The sequence below is a fragment of the Haliaeetus leucocephalus genome, unplaced genomic scaffold (assembly GCF_000737465.1).
Source record: "Haliaeetus leucocephalus isolate CR32 unplaced genomic scaffold, Haliaeetus_leucocephalus-4.0 Scaffold915, whole genome shotgun sequence".
Classification (NCBI taxonomy): Eukaryota; Metazoa; Chordata; class Aves; order Accipitriformes; family Accipitridae; genus Haliaeetus; species Haliaeetus leucocephalus.
This window is the reverse complement of record NW_010973351.1, coordinates 331,739-351,210: the sequence shown is the minus strand read 5'-3', so window position 1 is coordinate 351,210 and position 19,472 is coordinate 331,739. Positions and strand designations below refer to the sequence as shown.

General features: G+C 40.1%; 1 protein-coding gene across 1 annotated transcript in view; it reads left to right on the top strand.

Annotated features, from left to right (window-relative positions):
- Nucleotides 1-19,472, top strand: part of GABBR2 (gamma-aminobutyric acid (GABA) B receptor, 2) — a 383,598-nt gene that overhangs the window by 345,965 nt on the left and 18,161 nt on the right. The window contains exons 15-16 of the mRNA XM_010583585.1: nucleotides 11,348-11,572; nucleotides 17,933-18,115. Of these exons, the coding sequence (XP_010581887.1) occupies nucleotides 11,348-11,572; nucleotides 17,933-18,115 (408 nt within the window). The remainder of the gene's footprint in view (nucleotides 1-11,347; nucleotides 11,573-17,932; nucleotides 18,116-19,472) is intronic.

Sequence of the window (19,472 nt, the reverse complement as noted above, 5' to 3'; positions counted from 1 at the left end):
AATCTCCTTGTATAGAAATTTTGAACAGTTCATGTTCATCCAGGTAGAATTTGCCAGTGTTCCTTATACAAGTGCTTAAGACATTTTTCTCTGTGGTTCTGTTTGAAAAGTAAACAAGTAAATATGTTTGGTTCACTTAAACCAGTGTAAATGAACACATCAAATTAAAATTCCTTTGAAAATATTGAAAGATTCAAATAAATGGTGGGGGCTTTTTGCAAAAATAACTTCAATAATGTTTTCAATTAAAAATTAAAGAGGAAAAATAACATATTTTAAAAATCCATTCTCAGGTAATTTTCTTTGAAGTTTCTTTCAAGTTTGAGTCATGCTGCATAGTAATCAAGCTGCATTCGTTCTCACTAGTCCTTTGCCCTAGATTGGTTTGTTGGCACGTATGTTGGACTGTTTTCTACAAGATATGTGACTCAATTTGTTTAAGTTTGCAAATGCTATTTGGCATTACTCACTATACTTATTTCAGGCACACAGTGTTTCATAACCACCAGTAAAATATACACTTTTTATTACTCCAGTGCCCTTTTATCACACAAATCGCTACATATGAAAAGGAAGATACTCTTCAGAATCACTTAAATAATTGCTATGGTGAGTTATATGAGGACAACAGGATTGATGCATTTTAACTCATAACCAAAGATGTTTCTGTACCCCACACATACTTTGCATTTAGAACAAAAACCAGAACCTCTCATGCTGCTGTATGATTTTATGAACTTTTATCTAATATGAAATTCTGCAGTTTGTAATAACAAAATACTTATCTCTAATTTAACATTTAAAGAGCTAGTATTGCTAATTACAGTACAATGCAATATTTAAGGTGAAATGGCTTAATGATTCACTCAGGTGAAAATTATTTACAGTGACCTCTTGTTGTCTCAAAATGAGAATACAAAAAATTGGGTTAACCTAAAAAAGTCTTTTTCTTTTTTGGCTTGAAGATATAAAGCAATACTGTCCATTCTGATGACTTAAATGCACTGATGCAGTGAATAAATCACTTGGGGTAGGGTAAAGCACAGAAGCGCAGGAAAGGGCAGGGAAGGCAAGGCAAGGAAAAATAAGGGAAGGCATTACTCGCCAGGATGCACAGGTTCCTTCCATATTAAAGTAAGCAAACATTAAAAGTCAGATTCACGATTCTTCGATTGCCTTCGAAGGGATATGAGGAAATGCTTGCTAACTTCATGAAGGCTTCTCAGTTATTGGGTTCAGATTCCTCTGGACTGGTGACCAGAGAATAATAGGAAGACGACCATCCTAAATCTTGGCTTAGTTATAGTGTTAGTCTTCTTAGTGACCCTGGCCAAGTCCCACCAGACATTCAGAACTCAGGTTTTTTCCCATCTCAGGTTCAGCTCCTAAAAGGCCACATACAAGTTCAGGGTCTGTCTGTGTGTACATGGTGACCATCAGTTGCAGGATGTCTAGCTTTTGACTTCTGATGATGTAGACATGGTTGAAAAGTACCTTTATTTCAGATATTCCAAAGGATGATAGAAATCACACAATCTTAAACTTGCCAGGGGTGCATTATTAGTGAGTGCACGAACATCTTCCTGAGGGGTATGAATTATTTTTCTAATCTCAGCTGGGAAAATACCAAGTTAAGGATGGATTGCACTCCTCTAGAGCGCTTTGCTTATTAACCACACACACTAGCCTCGTCTACAGTTTGATTGCCTTCTTCTTGATAACGCATTTAATTAACATTAGACTCAAGGTGTACATATGTTGGAAGTTTCATTGTGTTGCTGACATATTGTTACAGTTACCTGTTATTCAGCTACTGAGAAACAGGTTTTCAAGGCCAAGGTATATTTTCAGTTTGGCTGTTGCTTTGTGTATCAAACCCTACTTTTACCTTGTAAGTGTTAACTGAGGGGGTTTTTTATGCTGTAACTAACATTACTGGTCACTTCTGATACACAGTTTTTAAGGTATGGTCCTTAGCTAAACTTGCTAAGGATGAAAACGTTGTATTTCATGGTGGAGGTGGAAAAACTGATGCATATACATCATGGGACTCGGTAAAGGTCACTAAGAATAAGAAATTTAATTCCTTTGAATGATTCATATTCCAGCGTTCTGTTTTGGTCACTACAGTTGACATACTGCACAACACAACTCCATAATTGATTTATGGATCCAAATAAAGTATTAATTCAACTAAAATATATCTTTAGGGTAATGTTCAATTTTAATTTCAAGTCTGAAAGAATCCTCTGCTTCCTGAGGCTCTCTAATCACTAAGCTAGCTCTGACTTCCAAACTTTGAACCTTGGTGGGTCTTGCATATATGTTATCCCTCTTTCTCTAAAATGGCATGACGCCTTTATTTCTAGGCAAACTACCCTAAGTTTGGCCAAATTGCTGTGACTTTTCTAAAAATCTTACTGCTTTATGAAAATGACATCTATTAATAGTTTACCATTCTCCACCTTTGCTTCCTCTGCACCATTTTCAGCCATGATGTTCTGGCCTCTTTCAAGTCAATGTACAAATATAAGACAGCATTTGGTTAGGAGTTTTTGGAAACATATCCTTTTCTTCAATAGCTTCTCATTAATAGTTGCACGTTGAGATCTATCACCTAGATTTCAATCGGTTTGAATTTGTTGTATTGATTTTGTAACATACTATTTTTAAATAACAATACCGTGCAGTATTAAGACAAACACTACTGAGAAATCAAAGCAAGCTGCATAAATATGATTATCTTTATTCAGTCTTGCAATCTCACTGAAAAAAAATAATAGCATGTTGAATTATATTGCTATCTTTTTTTTTTTTTTTGTCATTTTTTGCCTGAGTTCATGCTTAGGATAGAAATTACCGTAATAGCTCTGTAATCACTGAAGATGTTCCACTTTCTCTTTTCCCATATGGCCTCTTTATATCTTAAGTGGAGCTTTGCCAGAATTCCAATAAATATCAACAATTAAGTCCAGCAGTCCAGACAACTTCTAAATCAATTACTAAAACTCCTGCATGCAAATTACCAGACAACAGCTTGTCTTGACAGGGTTTTCAAGAGCTCTCTTACAGTTGGGATCAGCTGCGTTTCACTGTTTTGGCAAGATGTGAATGCGTTGTTCCATCTCTATACAAATATAGGACAAAAATATTCATTAAGCATACCTTATCACGCATCATTACTATTGAATTCATCTTCCATGGAATGAATCACTATTAGGATTCCTTTTTCTCCACACACATTTCTAGAAATCCTTATGAATTCTGATAAAGCTGCTAGCCATTCATTTTCTACTATATATTTAACTTCCCTGTCCACTATAGGTATTTTGGAACTTTAATTCATATTCATTATTATGAATCTTTTTAACCTTTGTTACATTCTGTCTAGTCTTCGGCCAGGTTTATTGCTTGTTTGTTTTAAATTCCACAACAATCAAAAGAATTTTTAAGGTGAGGAAAGCTTACTTACACTTAAGAAGTTTAGGGCAGATCATTTACAGCACATACCCAAACATCTTTCAGTCACTGTTGCTTCCCCCGCTCCCTTCTCCAATAGCTTCCTTCGCTTTGATGGCTAATCCCTTAGCATTACTTTTCCAATGTTTTCGTGCACTTGGAAGTAGATTTGCAAAAAAGGAGTTAAGGACCATGGTTTAGACTTTGGGCTGCAGTCAGTGCCCAGCGGCCCAAAGTCTTCAGTCACCACTTGGTGCTCTTGCCTTGGTGGGCAGGAGGAGAGAGCGTCTTGGCTGGGGTACATGGTCCTCACTAGCCTGAAATGCCTCTTCTCTGAACGCCGGCAGAGGTTGGCTGTGTGACAGGCACCGGTAAGCAAATACCTGGCCAGAATCCAGGCAGCCGTTAGCGTGCACGGAAGCAGAAAATTGGGCACCTACAGATGATGCTGCGGGATGGCCTGACCATCCTTGCTGGATGCTGGGCGTAGCTTCTCGCTACCACTTCAGGTGCTTAAGCCCTCTCTGTACATCTCGCCCAGGAGCTGCTTAGGAACAGTAGAGCTGGGGGGTGTAACACGCGCTCCTCATTTTTACCGTTTTACTGTATTTAGTCAATATAGACTGGATATAAAGAAAATTTTTCTCGCTCGGAGGAAAGTGAAGCAGTGGAGCAGGTTGCCTAGAGAGGCTGATCAGCCTTCATCCTTGGAAGATTTCAAGACCAGACTGGATAAAGCTGTGAGCAGCCTGGTCTGACCTCCCAGCTGAGCCTGCTTTTTGAGTAGGAGGGTGCACTAGATGATTTCCTCAAGTCCCTTCCAATTATGTTATGATACTATACCAACAATATGTCTATTCTTAATCGATCTCTTTATCAAATTAATGAATTTGATGTGTAGAAAAATTGAATAGTCTCCAGATTATGTTAAAATTCCCAATTATTTTCTGAAAATACCTTTGATTTTTGACATATTTACTTGCATTCTTTCCTAATTCCCTTCATGATCAAAAAGAGTACTCAGAAGAAGGGACTGCCACCTTCTCAATTAATTTACATGATTCCAACTCATATTTGTGGTGGCTTTAGCACCAACCCATCTGTCCCATATTACAATCATTAGAGAGGAAGATAGTTAAGCTTTGTGGTGGGGGAAGGTAGTTTATAGTGGTACCAGATATTTTTTATATCTTTAATAAAACATTGACAGTGTTTTAGCATCCAAAACATAAGTAACCATATGGTTTTGTAGGATAAATTTTTCCCTGCTATGACCACAAGGAAACTTCAAATAAATTCTTGAAATATTGCAGTATTCCCTTACATGTCTCTTGGCATCAATTTTTATATAGCAGAAATAGATTTAAATTGTAGCACACACTTGTTTTTATCAGAGGTGTTTGATCATTTTAAAGGGTTGGAATTTTCTGTGGTAATCTTATGCCAGGGACAATATAAAGCTATTTCAAATGGTTATCGCTAATAACCAATTGCGTATTTGTTTCAACTTGGTTACTAGAATGTGTTTCATGACGAAGCAGAATTTTCACCAAAGAAAAAGTCAAATACAGTCTGAACAGAAAGAAGGGAAAATATGTTATTAGCCTGTTGATTTGGGAGGCCAGAGTATAAAGTGGAAAATTTTATCTGGATGCATGTTGTCTCCATAGCTTAGTGCCACTTCTCTTCCATCTTGCCCTGGGCAGGACCATACTAAGTGCCCTGCAGCATAAAGGGCTTTGCCAAGACCTTTACGAAGAAAGCCCTTCAGCTGAATAGCTGAATATAATATCTTGCAATTTAAAAAAAATCAGCTATTATCCTAATGCTCAATCGAAATATTAAGTTTCCCTTCAGTACTGTCTATCCAGAGCAGCTCTGTGAAAATGAACTAAATACACAGCTGACTTGTACCAGATCAGGGGAATGAGTGATGGTTTAACGTCAGATTGTACTGACGCTGAAGGTACAGGACCTACAAGGGTATAGTTTGTTCAGTTTGCTAATCTTAATTGGTGTGCTGGTGATTAAAAAATAAAATAAAATAAAAAAAAATCACTTTTCTTTGCATCTTCCTGAAAACTGTTCAGTATTTTTTACTGCCCAATTCTCCAGTGAAAACCTGAAAATCAAAATGCTGGGTTTTTTTAGTTTTGAAAATTCTCATTGAAAAAATCTGCAGCCATTCCACTGAAATAAAAATGTGCCTATGCCTGTGATGATCTGGATTTAATGAATGAACGTGAGTAGGGAAACCCACAATTTCAGCTTCACAGAAACTTTAGACTGAGAGATCTTTACAGGACAGACTCTGGAATTGCCTTTGTTTTAAGGGGTGGCAGAAGGGGAAATCTCCCAGTAATCTAGCTAGAAAAAAAAAAACCACAAACAACCAACCCAGAAAACCAAAAACAAACCAAAAAAACCCATCCCCAGATGTAAGAAAGATCTTTAAAGTAAAGGCTTGCTTTCATTCTTTCACGCAGCACAGCAGGGCTGTGATCCACAAGTGAGCTCAGTTAAGTGTTACTACAATACAGTAATTAGCTGCAAAGCTGCAGCCTGGTCCAATATATAATCTTTCCAAAACCATACCCTCTAGTTGTTGGCAAGGGTGACTTCTGAACAAGATTGGAGACTTTTCCTCTGGTATTTCTCTGCTCTTGTCTGATATCCTCAGTATAATTTTCTTTCCTAATACTACTTGTAACCCATGTTCAAAGTAGAAGCAGACAGGACTTTGAAATGAAACATACAGACAAAACAATTTGTACAGGGCAAGAGGGAATATAGGAGGAAAAATAATTTCCTGCCTCTTATCTGCTAATCTATGCAGTCCAATAGCAAATTAGACACTTGATTGTATTAATATATGTTGTGGATCAGTAAGCAATCGTTATTGTGTTTAGCAGTAATTTTGGTGAACAAGATTTAAAATGAACTAGCCAGTAGAGTTCTGAAAAGCAGTGTTAAATGTTTTCCAATACTTCAGCTACAAACACTTGTATTATATTCCTAGCTATCACAATTTAGTCAGTGCAAGATTTCTTAAAAATTAAAGTTTGCCTGTTAAACTCTGTGAACACAAATACTGTATTCTCCATAGTCCTGTTATCCCTTTAAGACTTTAATATAGATTTCTTTTAGTGACCAGAATTCTATCTTTAGTCACAGTAGTATAATCCTGTTGTCTTCAGATACTGTTTTCCCCAGATTTATACAATGATTGTCTCACAGCCTTTTTAGATGTGCTGACAACAGAGCCTAAACCGACCATATCAGCTGCTACACAGGTAATACTCTAAATCAGTGTAGAGTCAAATGGAAGCTGCCCACCCTCAAATAAAAGATGAAACAAACGAATCTTGCCTGTACAGCCCATACCTCCGGAGAAAACCCAAAATAACATTTTATGACACTTTCTACATCAACAAGATGTGTATTTAGTAGACCAAAATGGGGAAAAGCTTTACGTTAATGACTAACGATGTAGGAAGCCTTCCTAGTTGCATTCTCAGTGTGTCTTTGGTTGAGATCCCCAAAGGGACTTAAATTAGACCATTAGACTTGACAGTAGACTATTGTGCTCCTTAACTTTTAGATAACTGCTTTCTATAGGAGAATGCATAGCCCTGAGTTATCCAAACTCCTACTGTGATGCACAGGATCCATCAGGAGCTTCAGGATGGGAATTGTAACTGCCAGCAAGGAGCTACCTAAGCAAGCTGGTATGAAACAGTGGGGACAGATGTGTCCTACCCCTCTCCGAATCTAGCACATTAGCACTGCTAAGAGCCGCCCGCCTCCACCCCGATGTGTTTGTGCACACCTTCTCTAAAGACTGTTTAATCAAAATGCTCCAAACTAACATCCCATGCAAGTGCTCAAGTAATTAAGACAGTGAGTGTCTCATTACATGAAACCTGAGAGCTCTGAAAGAAGTTTGAGAGCTCCTTCTGAAGACAGCCTCTGCTCTGGGGCTAGAGAGTACATCTCAGGCAAAATTTGGAATTGGGCCATGTTGTCCAAATGTGAAGCTATGCAATGGTCATCACCAGCATCATTGTCTTGAATGAAGATGGCGGCTGCTGTATTTTGCGGGGGGGCCAAGCTGGTAGACCCACTCCGAGAAGCCTTTACCAGCTTGAGCCCTCCAGGAGCAATAGCAGGAGAGAGAGCTGCGTTGCAAATCCCAGCAGACAGCCTTAGATATCAAATAGTCCTTAAATTGCACAGCAGTCTCAAGATTTAGGTGCCCCCAAGCATAATGAGAAGCGTGATTTATGTAGCTGGGGAAGATTAATGTTTAAAGTTTAGGTACCAGGACTAAAGAGCAGCTGAACTGGGGTACTAAGAGTCTGGTTTTTTAACTGGAGCTCATAAGTTTCATATTCAAAACTTGTCAAGGTATCACGGAAATCTGGACCTTTCACTAACAATGTCTGCATCTTATTCCTCAACCAAGCCATTTTAGGGTTTTTCAGGATTTTTGCAGTCATAAAAGTGAATCTTTCATTTGTGCAGATTGGCTGAACCTCAGGAATGGGGACAATAAGAAGGGCATATGGAGGGAAAGCAAAGTGTCATGTTCCCTCAGGAATGCTCTATCTCAGAGGAGAAATCTTACCAACCCCATGGAGCTCTGCAGGCACCTGTAGCAGGCAAACAAGGACCACCTCTGCGATCACCACTGTCCTGGCAGCAGGCTGCAGAAAACTCTCAGCTTTTATCTGTGTTTGAGTCTCAAAGATCAGTTGTAACTTTTAGAAAAGGAAAGCTCTCTTCCTGACGCAAGCATTTTACCCAAAATGCCAATAAAAATTAAAAACAATGCTCTCAAATTTATAGTTCATCATTCTGAGGAAACCCACTTGCTGCAAGAGCCTCTCCCTTTCTTTAGTTACCATATAAATAAATATCTTCCTTTCATCTGGAAGATACTTAACCATTTTCCATGCTGTTCTCAATTATAAATGAGAATGGGCCAAACCATAACCTCCACAACACTGTTCAGATGATCTTTTTCCATTATAATTGATATTTTAGATTGCTTTATAACTGCCTCAGCTATAAATTCATGCCCATTATTTGTAATAAGTGCTGGCCTCATTTAAGTATGTTGGCTGTATTCCCAGAATAATGCTTTTGGAAGGGAATCTGTTCATACTGGGAGAAGTATGGGAGAGTGAGGAATGACCTACAACCCCCAAAATCTCATTAATAATTAATTGTAGCAGGATAAGATAGAAATCCCTTTAAAAACATGATCTAGACATACACACAATGATTTCTTCTAACCCTCAAAACAGCTCAGCCCAGACCAGCCTGTTGGTCAGTTCGGAGGCTGGCAAAGTGTAATTTTGCAGCAGAGCTGAGCTCTGCAGCACCAAGAGTGCAGAGAGCGTAGGACAGGGGACTGCTGAGACGGTGGAGGATCTGGGGGGAATAGGTTCGTATCCTGAAAAAAGCTATCATCACCAGGGTCCGTCCCCAGTGCAGCCGGGTCAATACAGTGGACGATTTGCTTCTGCAGAGCCCGTAAAGGAGTCTGTACGTTCCCTGCTCCGTCTGTGCACAGTGCGAGACCCAACGGCGGAGAAGCGCTGCCTGCATCCTTCCTTATTGGAAGTATCATCTTGGTTACCTGAGGGGCTCTGAAAACGTATTAGGGCATGAGCTACTTCTCTGGCACAAAGCTACCCAGCTCGATAAACATCTTACCCATCTCAACTGCCCTACCTGAATGGCTCTGAGACCCCTCTCTGCTCCAGAGAGCTGCCTACATACACCCTGACCCCTCAAGAGCAGCCCCCTCCCATGCTCCGCTTGCAGCACTTCTTAGCCTGCTGGGAAGGGCAGGGGAAGAGGCAAGGGACTGGGGTGAGGTGTGGGCTCTAGTCCTACTAGAGGAGGTGGATAAAACGGAAGAGGTAGGCCTGCAACAGGGAGGCACAGGAGTGCCCTGGATAGGACCACGTCCTGCGGGAGCGCGTGGAGGGGACAGGGTAGGATTGGTGCCGAGGAACTCTTGGGGAAGGATTGCAAGGGCAATGGCTGCTGCTGTTGCTCGGAAGGGCCACCCCTGCCTACGTATCTTGATACGGATTGCAGCAATGACGGCAGCGCTGGAAAGCGGGTGAGCAAGAGGTTTGCCTGGACTAGGCAGCACCTCCAACCTGCCGCACTCCATGGGCTGAGAGTAGGTGCCTAATCTGCCAAAGCCTTCCAGCTGGGTCTGCTCACGAACACGTGGCAGGGTAACATATGTGCTGTAGGCAAGAGAATGAAATAAGCTAGCAGACAAGCTCAGCGACGGGAGGGCAGGGCTGGCAGTTCGGCAGTAAGTCCTGGTTTGAAGTGCCTGGGTGAGTAGGTAGGTGGCTGCAGCCTGCTAGTTTCTGGGGGAGTGCAAAGCAGCTGAGTCACAAGTGGTTGGGTTCGTCGCCATTGTTAGTTGAGGTAAAAACTAAGCAAATAATCAAGGAAATTTGCAGTTATTAATGTCCAGTTGTTACTACTATTGAAAGCACGTAAGGGGAAAAGTGAGTTTGTACAGCAAACATAAGGCTGCCAGTTCCCAACTCTCTTGTGCTTGACTGACAACCCAACAGTGTTCTTCTAGTCCAGGTTCTATGCCTTTGAAATTTTTAATGTTTTTTTCCCACAGGAAAAAAGCAGAAGGTAAATTTTTACTAGGCAACTGCAATTAATCCCCAAATGGCATCATCATAGACCTCTAATTTCCTGGATTACCACATGGGTTGCAGTTGTATAAAAAAGAAGATTATCTCCGTGACATGGCAGTGGACAAATGTGATGGTCTTGAAGGAGGGGTACCAAGGTCAATGGGAGTGCACCTTTTTTCTTTCTCCTTCTTGTCTGTCCCTGCAGCATGATCAAAAAAAGCTAGAAAACACAGAAACCATGCCTTGGGTCTTAGTGATGGTTCCTCTCTCTGTCCTTCCCTTCCCTCCAATACCATCTGCTGTCTGCCATTCTTCCCAGGGCACCATACACTTTTACCAGGCTTTGCCTAGTCTGTAGGCTGGGTTGCCTAGTTCATTTATGGTCTTACTGTGTTGCCAGAATTTCTCTGAGGAATGCAAGAGAAAGAAAATAATCGTTTGCAGCAGTTCATGTTGTAGAAAAATCTAATTAAATTTCAAGGGATGAAGGCAGCTTCCTTATGCTAAAGACTTTCCCCTGCTGAATTGCAAAAGCATATTGGAAATAACAAAGGGCCTAAAACTTAAAAATACACCAAAGAAAAAAGCAAACAAAAAATTGCCACAAGAATGTTTTATGCCAGAAATCATTAGGCAACTGCAATTGAAAGGCCATTACCAACTCCCACTATAATAAAAGACATTATAATTGCAGTCTGAACAGCTAGGGTGACACTTTCTACATTGTATATTTGTCTCCCATGGGACACATCTTGGCACTGCTGTTTATTAATGTAGATGATAATCATACAATGAATGACTGGATTGATAAGAGTATATTGAAAACAGCTCCTAAAAATAGCTAAAAGAACAATGCACATTATATCCTTACTGGAATCCTTGAAAACAAACAGGAAGGACTGTCTTTAAAAATTACTAAAAGTATAAAATAAAGATAGCCATATCATTTAGAAAAATTTGTTCCCATTGCAACTAATTCCAAGTTTCACATTTTTCTTGTGAGAGCAGGAATCTGTCCTAGTGAGCAAAACAAATCACATAGATAATTAGATATTGGGTAAAAGGTAGGTGTATATCTCTATTGTAGTATCGCCTATATTTGTCAAGTTAGAAAACATACCAGTTTAAAATTAATGCTTTTTCTGGTTGTCAGCCAATTCTTCTTATAATTATCGTCTTTTTTCCTTCTTTTACCATTTCAGTTATTTGGGTGTTTCCTAGCCTGGGAGACACGAAATGTCAGCATTCCTGCTTTGAATGACAGCAAGTACATTGGAATGAGTGTATACAACGTGGGGATAATGTGCATTATTGGTGCTGCTGTTTCATTCCTTACTCGGGACCAACCCAATGTGCAGTTCTGCATTGTTGCTCTAGTCATAATATTCTGCAGCACCATTACTCTCTGCCTTGTGTTTGTACCTAAGGTAGGTGAATTTGTTTAGCATGGGTCTGGATTTTTTTCCTTCTGTTTTGTAATTGGGATTTAATATGTAGAAGTTTATTGCCTTTTCCAGTACAGGGGATGTGTGTAAATTCTAAACCAAGTCCATCTATAATCTCTTGTCTCTGGATCCTGAAAGGAAGAACAAAACTTCATGAGATTTTGGAGAAAGTGGAATATGCAAAGTTACAGAAGTGTGAATACATGCGTCTCTAATGCCTGTATCTTTACTGAATCTGGGACTGGGGGAACAAGGTTGTTTTTTGTCATTTCAATGGAATAGTCTCCATTTCCAAATTTTAGGAACTTTTTGGAAAGGGTGACAAGTGGGGATTCAGGAGGGACAGGTCCAGTTGACTACTCTGCCACGTTTCTTATGTACCCTAAGCAAGATAATCAGGATCTCTGCTTCTATACCTACAGAACAGTAAGACCTTTTTAGTTCACGGGCATGCTCTAAGTTCAACTATGTTGAAACCTCTAAAGTATTCAAGTATGGTGGTACAATAGGCTTTATCGGTACTTCAGAGGAAAACTGTATGTACGCTGCAAATGCTGACACTGAAGATATATTTATTAATGGGTATATTAATGGACTAAGTGAGGCACAGACTGGGAGGCATATGCTTTCATTTCTTTTTACTCCTTTGGGCTCTGAGGATGTGTTTGTTGTGCATTATTGGAAGAACTGAGAGGACACTTACCCACAGAGGGCTGGAACTTGATCATTTCACTTGCAGAGTTAAGCTTTAGACATGAGTATGACAGATCTCAAATGAAGGGAAACCGGTTTCTACGTAAGCGTACTTCAGCAAAGCCTCAAGTTCTGGAGAATGTATTTGAAATTTTGAAGTAAAATGTATAATTGTATTCATTTTCAGTGATTTGCATAAACCTAGCTTATCACCCCAAATCAAATGCATATGCAGTTGGATGTCTGAAACATTTGCGAGGCAAGAGTCAAGATGCAGGTCCTTTCACCTCTGGAATCTGTTTTTAGCTTCTTCAAATGAGTTGTGATAAAAAGTTCATGACTCTTTACTGGTCCATGTTCAATCAATGTATTGAGCAAATTATAGGGAATAGGTTCTGGTGCTAAGTGGTATCCCTGGTGATGGTTCTAAAAGGGGGACCAAGAACTATATGTGTAAAAGGAACAAGTTAACAAATTTATCTCAAAGTGTTCCCTCTGAAAGAAATTAGAGGCACAGACTAGCAATAGAAGCTGACTTCTGATCTGCGAAAAAGCAAAAGTAATTATTCTCCAGGACCAACTAACCAGGATGTTTTTACAAGATCTGCAATTCACTTCTCAAATATTAAAAAGCTGTACAGACATATATAGTCATATTTTTATTCTGGATCTTAGGCAAGAATCACAACTTCATTCTAAATTAAGGGAACATTCACAAGCACAGCAATGGAGGGTACTTCAAAATACTGCAAGATTTAAGTGTGTAAGCTGTATGAAAATGCATATTAAAACTCTGATGCCAAAAATACCTCCACAGAATGTCAGAACTCTCTTCAAAGAGAAAATATTATTAATGCTATGACATGCTCTTCTGCCCCTTTGCTTTCATGCTCCTTTGCCCATCCTTCTTTTCTGCTGCCACAGGCTCTGAAATGACTTTTCTGTTTCCTTTTTTAACCCCTTCCTCTGCTCTTCTTTTAAACCCAATTACCCTGCCCTCATTTTTCCTCTCAGTTCTTTCTACTCAAAATACAAACATGAACCGTAGCCAAACTTGAAGCGTGAAGTACTTCATCTCATTCCATGTATTGTCAGGTTACCAAATGCTTAGCTATTTTGCATTAAAAACGGTCATTGGATAAAGTACAAAAAAAAGAGGTTGAAGCAGGAGCTGGAATGCAGCACTTCCAATGCCCATGTGAGTGTTTTCACAGCTGGAGACGTCTTCTTGCACTTGTATATTTTGCCCTACATTTCTTCTGGCCATGCTGTGCCACAGTTACAGCAGGACGGCTGGCAAGCGCTCTCTCCTGCAACCTGCTTCAGCACAGGTTTCCCAATAGCCTGTCTGGACTCCGCAGAAAATTAGATCTGACACCACCCAGTTTGTACATCTAGGTAAGATGTCAGTGTGAGACAGGCACCAAATCTCTCCCCTTAACAAGTGTGTAGTCAATTAGTACAATTTTGGTGACACAGGAAGATCACTGGTGAAATGCTAAAGACTGTGGCTCATCAAGCGCAGGAGATGATAATGAAGACTTGGAGGATTGCGCTTTTTCATTTATTAAACTGTGGCCAGACAGATGGAAGCAGTAATGTGTTTCTGGGCCAGGAAAGTACTTCTACTTCTCCACCATACAGAGTAAAACACATTCCTTTTAACTGATCTTCAGCAGTCTCCTGGGCCAACAGCGCAGGAATTCAATTTTGCCCCACAGCCCTTTTATGAATCTGAATAGGCAACTATTCAACAACATAGGCAAACTAGGGAATGAAACATGATATTTTTCCCTTACTTCTTGTCAGCACTAGTAATCTTATTTACTTAAAACATGGCAATTACTATACTTCTCCAGTTAAATGTCCACCTCATCCACTGCCATTTTGCTCAGCACCAAATGCCTCAGAATAACATGAGGAAAATCCCATAGCAGAGTAAGATAGATGAGAGAAAAAAATGTTCATCACTCTCTCCATTTAAATGTATCCTCAAATACAAATGTTGATGTCCATTATACTGCATCTGGCTTACAGTAACTGCAGACGTTCTTGTTATCTGATTAAAAAATGTCCAGACATTTTCAAAACTATTATAGATTTCTGGGCTCAAGGATATCTTGTAGAAGTGATCTGCAGAATTCAAACATACATTATGTATATTTTACCTGTTAGAAGTTAACTACTATGTCTAATCATCTTTTTAAGGGCCAACGTCTATAGTATTTTTCAGCATACTCATCACTTCTTTAAAAGAAGCAATCCTAACATGTATTCTCTCTTCATGAAGTAATTTTCCCATATTTACCTATGTTTATCAAACTTCCATGTCCTTCCATTTTTTCTGCTCCATCCCTTTTGAGACAGAACACTGTGCTCACTTCTAGTCACCCACCGAGTGCATACCATCGTTGGCTGCAATGGCATTAACACATTAATTCTGATCCAGTTTCCTGCAGAGCAGCAGCAAGGCAAAATCAGTTCTAGGGGGCCAGGATTAAAACATTAATTTTCTATGTTGGTAGCATTTTTCTTCTGTTTGGCACTGAATCTTTGTAGATATTCAGCATTGACTCTTTTGTCGAAATTGAAACTGCATGGATGTGAGGCAGCAAGACAGAAGTTCCACTGACTTTATGGCCAGAAAAAAGGGAAAAAAAACATCTAACCTCATCCCTTGTGCAGCGTGAGCGAACACATTGCCCATGGACTTTTCCATCTAATCCACACCATGTGAACGAATTCATTAGAGCATATGTTCTTGTGGCAAAACATCCAGTCTTTAGATATAAACTCCCAGATGAAGATGAGTCGATGGATGGCAATACTTGTATCCTATATTCAGTTTGAACTTAGACCATATCAAATTGCAGAGCTTTTATCTTGTAACAGTTTTGCCTGCTAATTTAAGAAGCCTTGTAATTACCATTCTTCACCTTTAACTTCATTTTAATGCAGTTTTTGGTCTGGGAGTTAGACACACTGGTCATTACAGCCAGCCTAATTAGAATCAAAGAAATGTGGGAGAGGAGGGGCAGGCAGCTCTAGGAAGACTCAGCTACAGCAGGTTACTCAGGACCTTGAGCAGTTGGGTCTTGATTATCTCCAGGGATGAATACTCTACAACCTCTCTGAGCATCTGTACCAGCATTTGACCACACTCACAGTAGAAAAAGCTTTTTCCTGATGTTTAAATGAAATGTCCAGTTTTTCAGTTTGTGCCTCCCTTCCTTTCATTAGGCACCACTGAGAAGAGTCTGGCTCTATCCTCTTTACTCTCTCCCATCACATATTTCTACACATGAATAATGTTCCCTCCGATCTCTTCCATCTCAAGGCTAAACAATCATCAGTCTCTGCTTGTATCATAAAGGTTCTGATCCTCTTCAAACTTTGTGGCCCTTCACTGGGCTTCCTTCAGTAGGCCCATGTCTCTCTTGTAATGGGGAGCCCAAACCTGGACACAACACTCTAGGTGTCCTCTCACCAGAGTTGAGTAAAAGGAAGGATCACCTCCATTGGCCCAGGGTACTGCTGGCTCACGTTCTCCTTGGTGTCCACCACAATCCCCAGTGCCTTTACTGAAAAGCTGCTTTCCAGCCAAACACCCTCAGCCTGTTTGGGTGGGTGCTTGGGGTTTCTTTCTCCCCAAGGGCAGGACTTGGTGTTTCCCTTTGCTCAGCTTCAGGACATTCTTGTTGGCCCAGATGTCCAGTCTCTTGGCATCCCACTGAACAGCAGTGCAATCAACTGGTGTCTCAACCCCTCTTCCTCTTTGAGGATCATCTGCAAACTTGCTGAAGGTGCGCACACTTCCACCATCCAGGTCACTAACACAGATGTTAAACATTATTGGTCCTAGCATGAACCCCTGAGGTCCAGTACTAGTGACTGGCTTCCACAATCCTTTAGGCATGGCAGTTCAGCCAGCTTTCAGTCTACCTCACTGGCCACTTACCTAGTCACTACTTCATCAGTTTGACTGTGAGGACATTATGGGAGACAGTGTTGAAATCTTTGCTTAAGTCAAGAAAAATAACTCTCTCCCCTCATCTACCATCCCAGACATCTCACTGGAGAAAGCTATCTCAGGTTGGTCAGGCAGGATTTGCCCTTCATAAATCAACGATGACTGCTTCTAATCACCTTCTTGCTCTTAATATGTTTGGAAATGGTTCCCAGGAGGATTTGCTGCAGCACCTTCCATGGACTGAGGCGAAGGTGACCAGGCAGTATTTCCTCAGATCCTCCTTCTCACCTCTCTTGAACACAGCTGTGACATTTCCTTTCTCCCAGACCTCAGGAACCTCTCCCAGTCAACATCCCCTTCCAAAGGTAATTGAGAGTGGCCTCGTAATGACATCGGCCAGCTCCCTTAGTCCTCAGAGATACACCTCATCAGGTTGCATGAACTTGTTGTGTTCAATTGCTTTAGGGGTCTGGGATTTCTGAAGGCAAGTTTTACCTGTAAAGACTAAGGTGAAGGCGGCATTGAGTACCTCAGCCTTCTCCATCTCCTTTATCATCTGAGAAAGGAAATTTATTTTCTTCAAGCATCATCGCGATCTGCAGACTTGGTCTGTAAATACTTGTCAGGGACCAAGTGCTTCAGTATCTGATCAGTCAGATCTCTCTCTGTGAGAAGTTAGGTCCTTATTTCATGCCACGGCAGCTGCAGAATAGTTTCATGCTCTGAAGAACAAGTGGGACCAATTCCAAAATGGGGCTATACCACAAAATCTGGCTGTGCCGTGCTTACAAAATGATTGCCCCTTCTCTTTTTTCAGACAACTCAACACCTTTGCATTTATGATGCACGGCCTGTGCTCTCAGGGCAAGGAGCTCCTTCAGCTTTGTCTGTATACAAATATATAAGTATGCTGCTTGGCAAGTAATCACAAATTCTGTATTCTCTAGAGTAATCTGAGAAGCTCTTTCCCCTTTGCCAAACAGCTAGTAGCTTTCTCTCCTCATGTCGAGGTGATATTTTCACGTTGTCACTGAATGTTAAATCTTACTTATATTCGCTCAAATGAAATATGTTTAAGGTTAACCTTTTTTTTAAGTGGCTTATTTAATTTATTTGAACAGATTTGGTTTATTTTGGGTCACTAAAACCTAATTAAGTTTCTGTTATCTCCAGAGTGCAATCTCCCATGAGTTTTTTCTGTTAATGCTCCTGCTTCATGCCTCTCTCTGCTTGAGTGTTACTTGTAACAGTAGGAAAGGAGAAATTTCAGATGAAACTGTGCTTGGGAAGAGAAGGGCTTGGTGGGTTGTTTTTTTTCTTAAAGAAGGAATATATCGTTTGAAAGTACAAAGATATCAATGAAGGAGAAAAATATGTCTGATTAAATATTTAAATGTATTTTTAACATAATTAAAATCCAGTTAAATATATTTTAAATTAGTTTTTCCTATTTTTTTAACACTTCCCTTTGCAAAATCATTTTGGTTCAACCTATTCTGTAAAGTTATTCAGAAATCGTCTCAAGTACTGCACATGGCAAGCAGAGCTCACTTTCCAGAATTTTGTACTTGAAAGTCAGAAAGGAACTCGGTTTGCCTGTCAATATTTTGAGATACGAAAGAAATAGCTGCAAAAATAAAACTGTGGACAGGATTTCTTAAGGCTTCTAAACCTTTCAGCTCATCACACTGAGGACAAATCCAGATGCAGCCACACAGAACAGACGATTTCAGTTCACTCAAAATCAAAAGAAAGAAGATTCAAAAACATCAACATCAGTCACCAGCGTCAATCAGGCCAGCACATCTCGACTAGAAGGGTTGCAGTCAGAGAACCACCGCTTGAGAATGAAAATTACAGAGGTATTGTTTATTGTATATACTGCCTAGGCAAGTTTTTTTTGTTATTTTTTTGTTGCAATTCTGTGATCTGCTTATATGTTGACTACTTTTTAGAGGAAAAAAAACTAGCTTTCCCCATAGAAAAATACTGAAATAATAGGAAAGAGATGATTTCTATGAATAGCTAATTAATACAGCAAATAGTTAGCAGGTGTGATAAAATGAAAATGTGCCTTAGCAAATTAAAATGAAACTTCCCCTATTTATTTGTAACAGGCAAATTACCCTGCTGCTTCACATGGACATGCTGAGCACCATGGAGCAATAGCTCTAGAAGCGCAACCTTTACATGCAAGCGTAACAGAGACCCGCAGCCCCAGGGGCACTTAAGAGCTATCTTTGTTTCTGTTTGTGGCTGAGCTCAGAGACTGCTGTTGCTGTTATTTTCCAGCCTCTCTGCGAGTTCGTTCAAAAACTTGGTAGACAGATTTTTACATCTGCCATGAAACAGAATCACATATTTTCTTAAGGTAGAAAAGACTTTTAGGATCACGTAAGCTGACCCTTTTGGCACAAAGGCTGTGAAGCTTCTTCAGTCTCTACCGAGAGAAAGGCTAAGGACATGGAGTGCATGAATTCCATTAGAGCTATAACATGTATATTTTTAATTATGTCCATCCTTGCTCAGGAGACCTCAAACAATGACATATCAGCCTTGAAGACTTCCCATTTTGTGAGAGAAGATAACCATAACAGATCCAAATCTTACAAAAAATGAACCTGTTCTTGCCTAGTCTGTGAAGTATTCTTATACCTTGAAGAAAGGTATTTTATTGCAACCATTACTTCGTCATCCAGATCTTAACCAATGACAACTGCCTAGGTAACCAAAAGGTTTTTACTCAGACTACCAAAGACACCAGAAGCAAAAATTATCTCTGCCTCGTTAAAGAAATTTAGTTCAGCTTTGCCAGGTCCCTTCCACGTGAGAGCCTTGCAGTTTTTCATGAAGGCTCAGCTGACTGCTGGCTATTTCAGTTTCTTTATCCTACTGTAGTTTTTTCTACTAAGCCTCCTAACTCACAAGATCTCAGCCTGTGCCTTGCAAGGCTCATAATGGTGATCACAAGTAAGGCTGGTCAGGGCAATTGAGCCATATTAGTGCATGCAGGACCCTGCCGATCTTTTTAGACTTTGCTTAAATAGATTAAATTAAATAGCCAGAACCAGTAGGTCCAAATAAGAGATTCATTCTCAAGGGGATTTGGAGCATGCCCTACCTGGCTTATCTACCTTGAGTTGCTATGTCCCAGTTCTGTAAGGAAACAATGGAAATCTAAATTCAGCACTGTTTTAAAATTCAGTTAAGCCAGTAGTG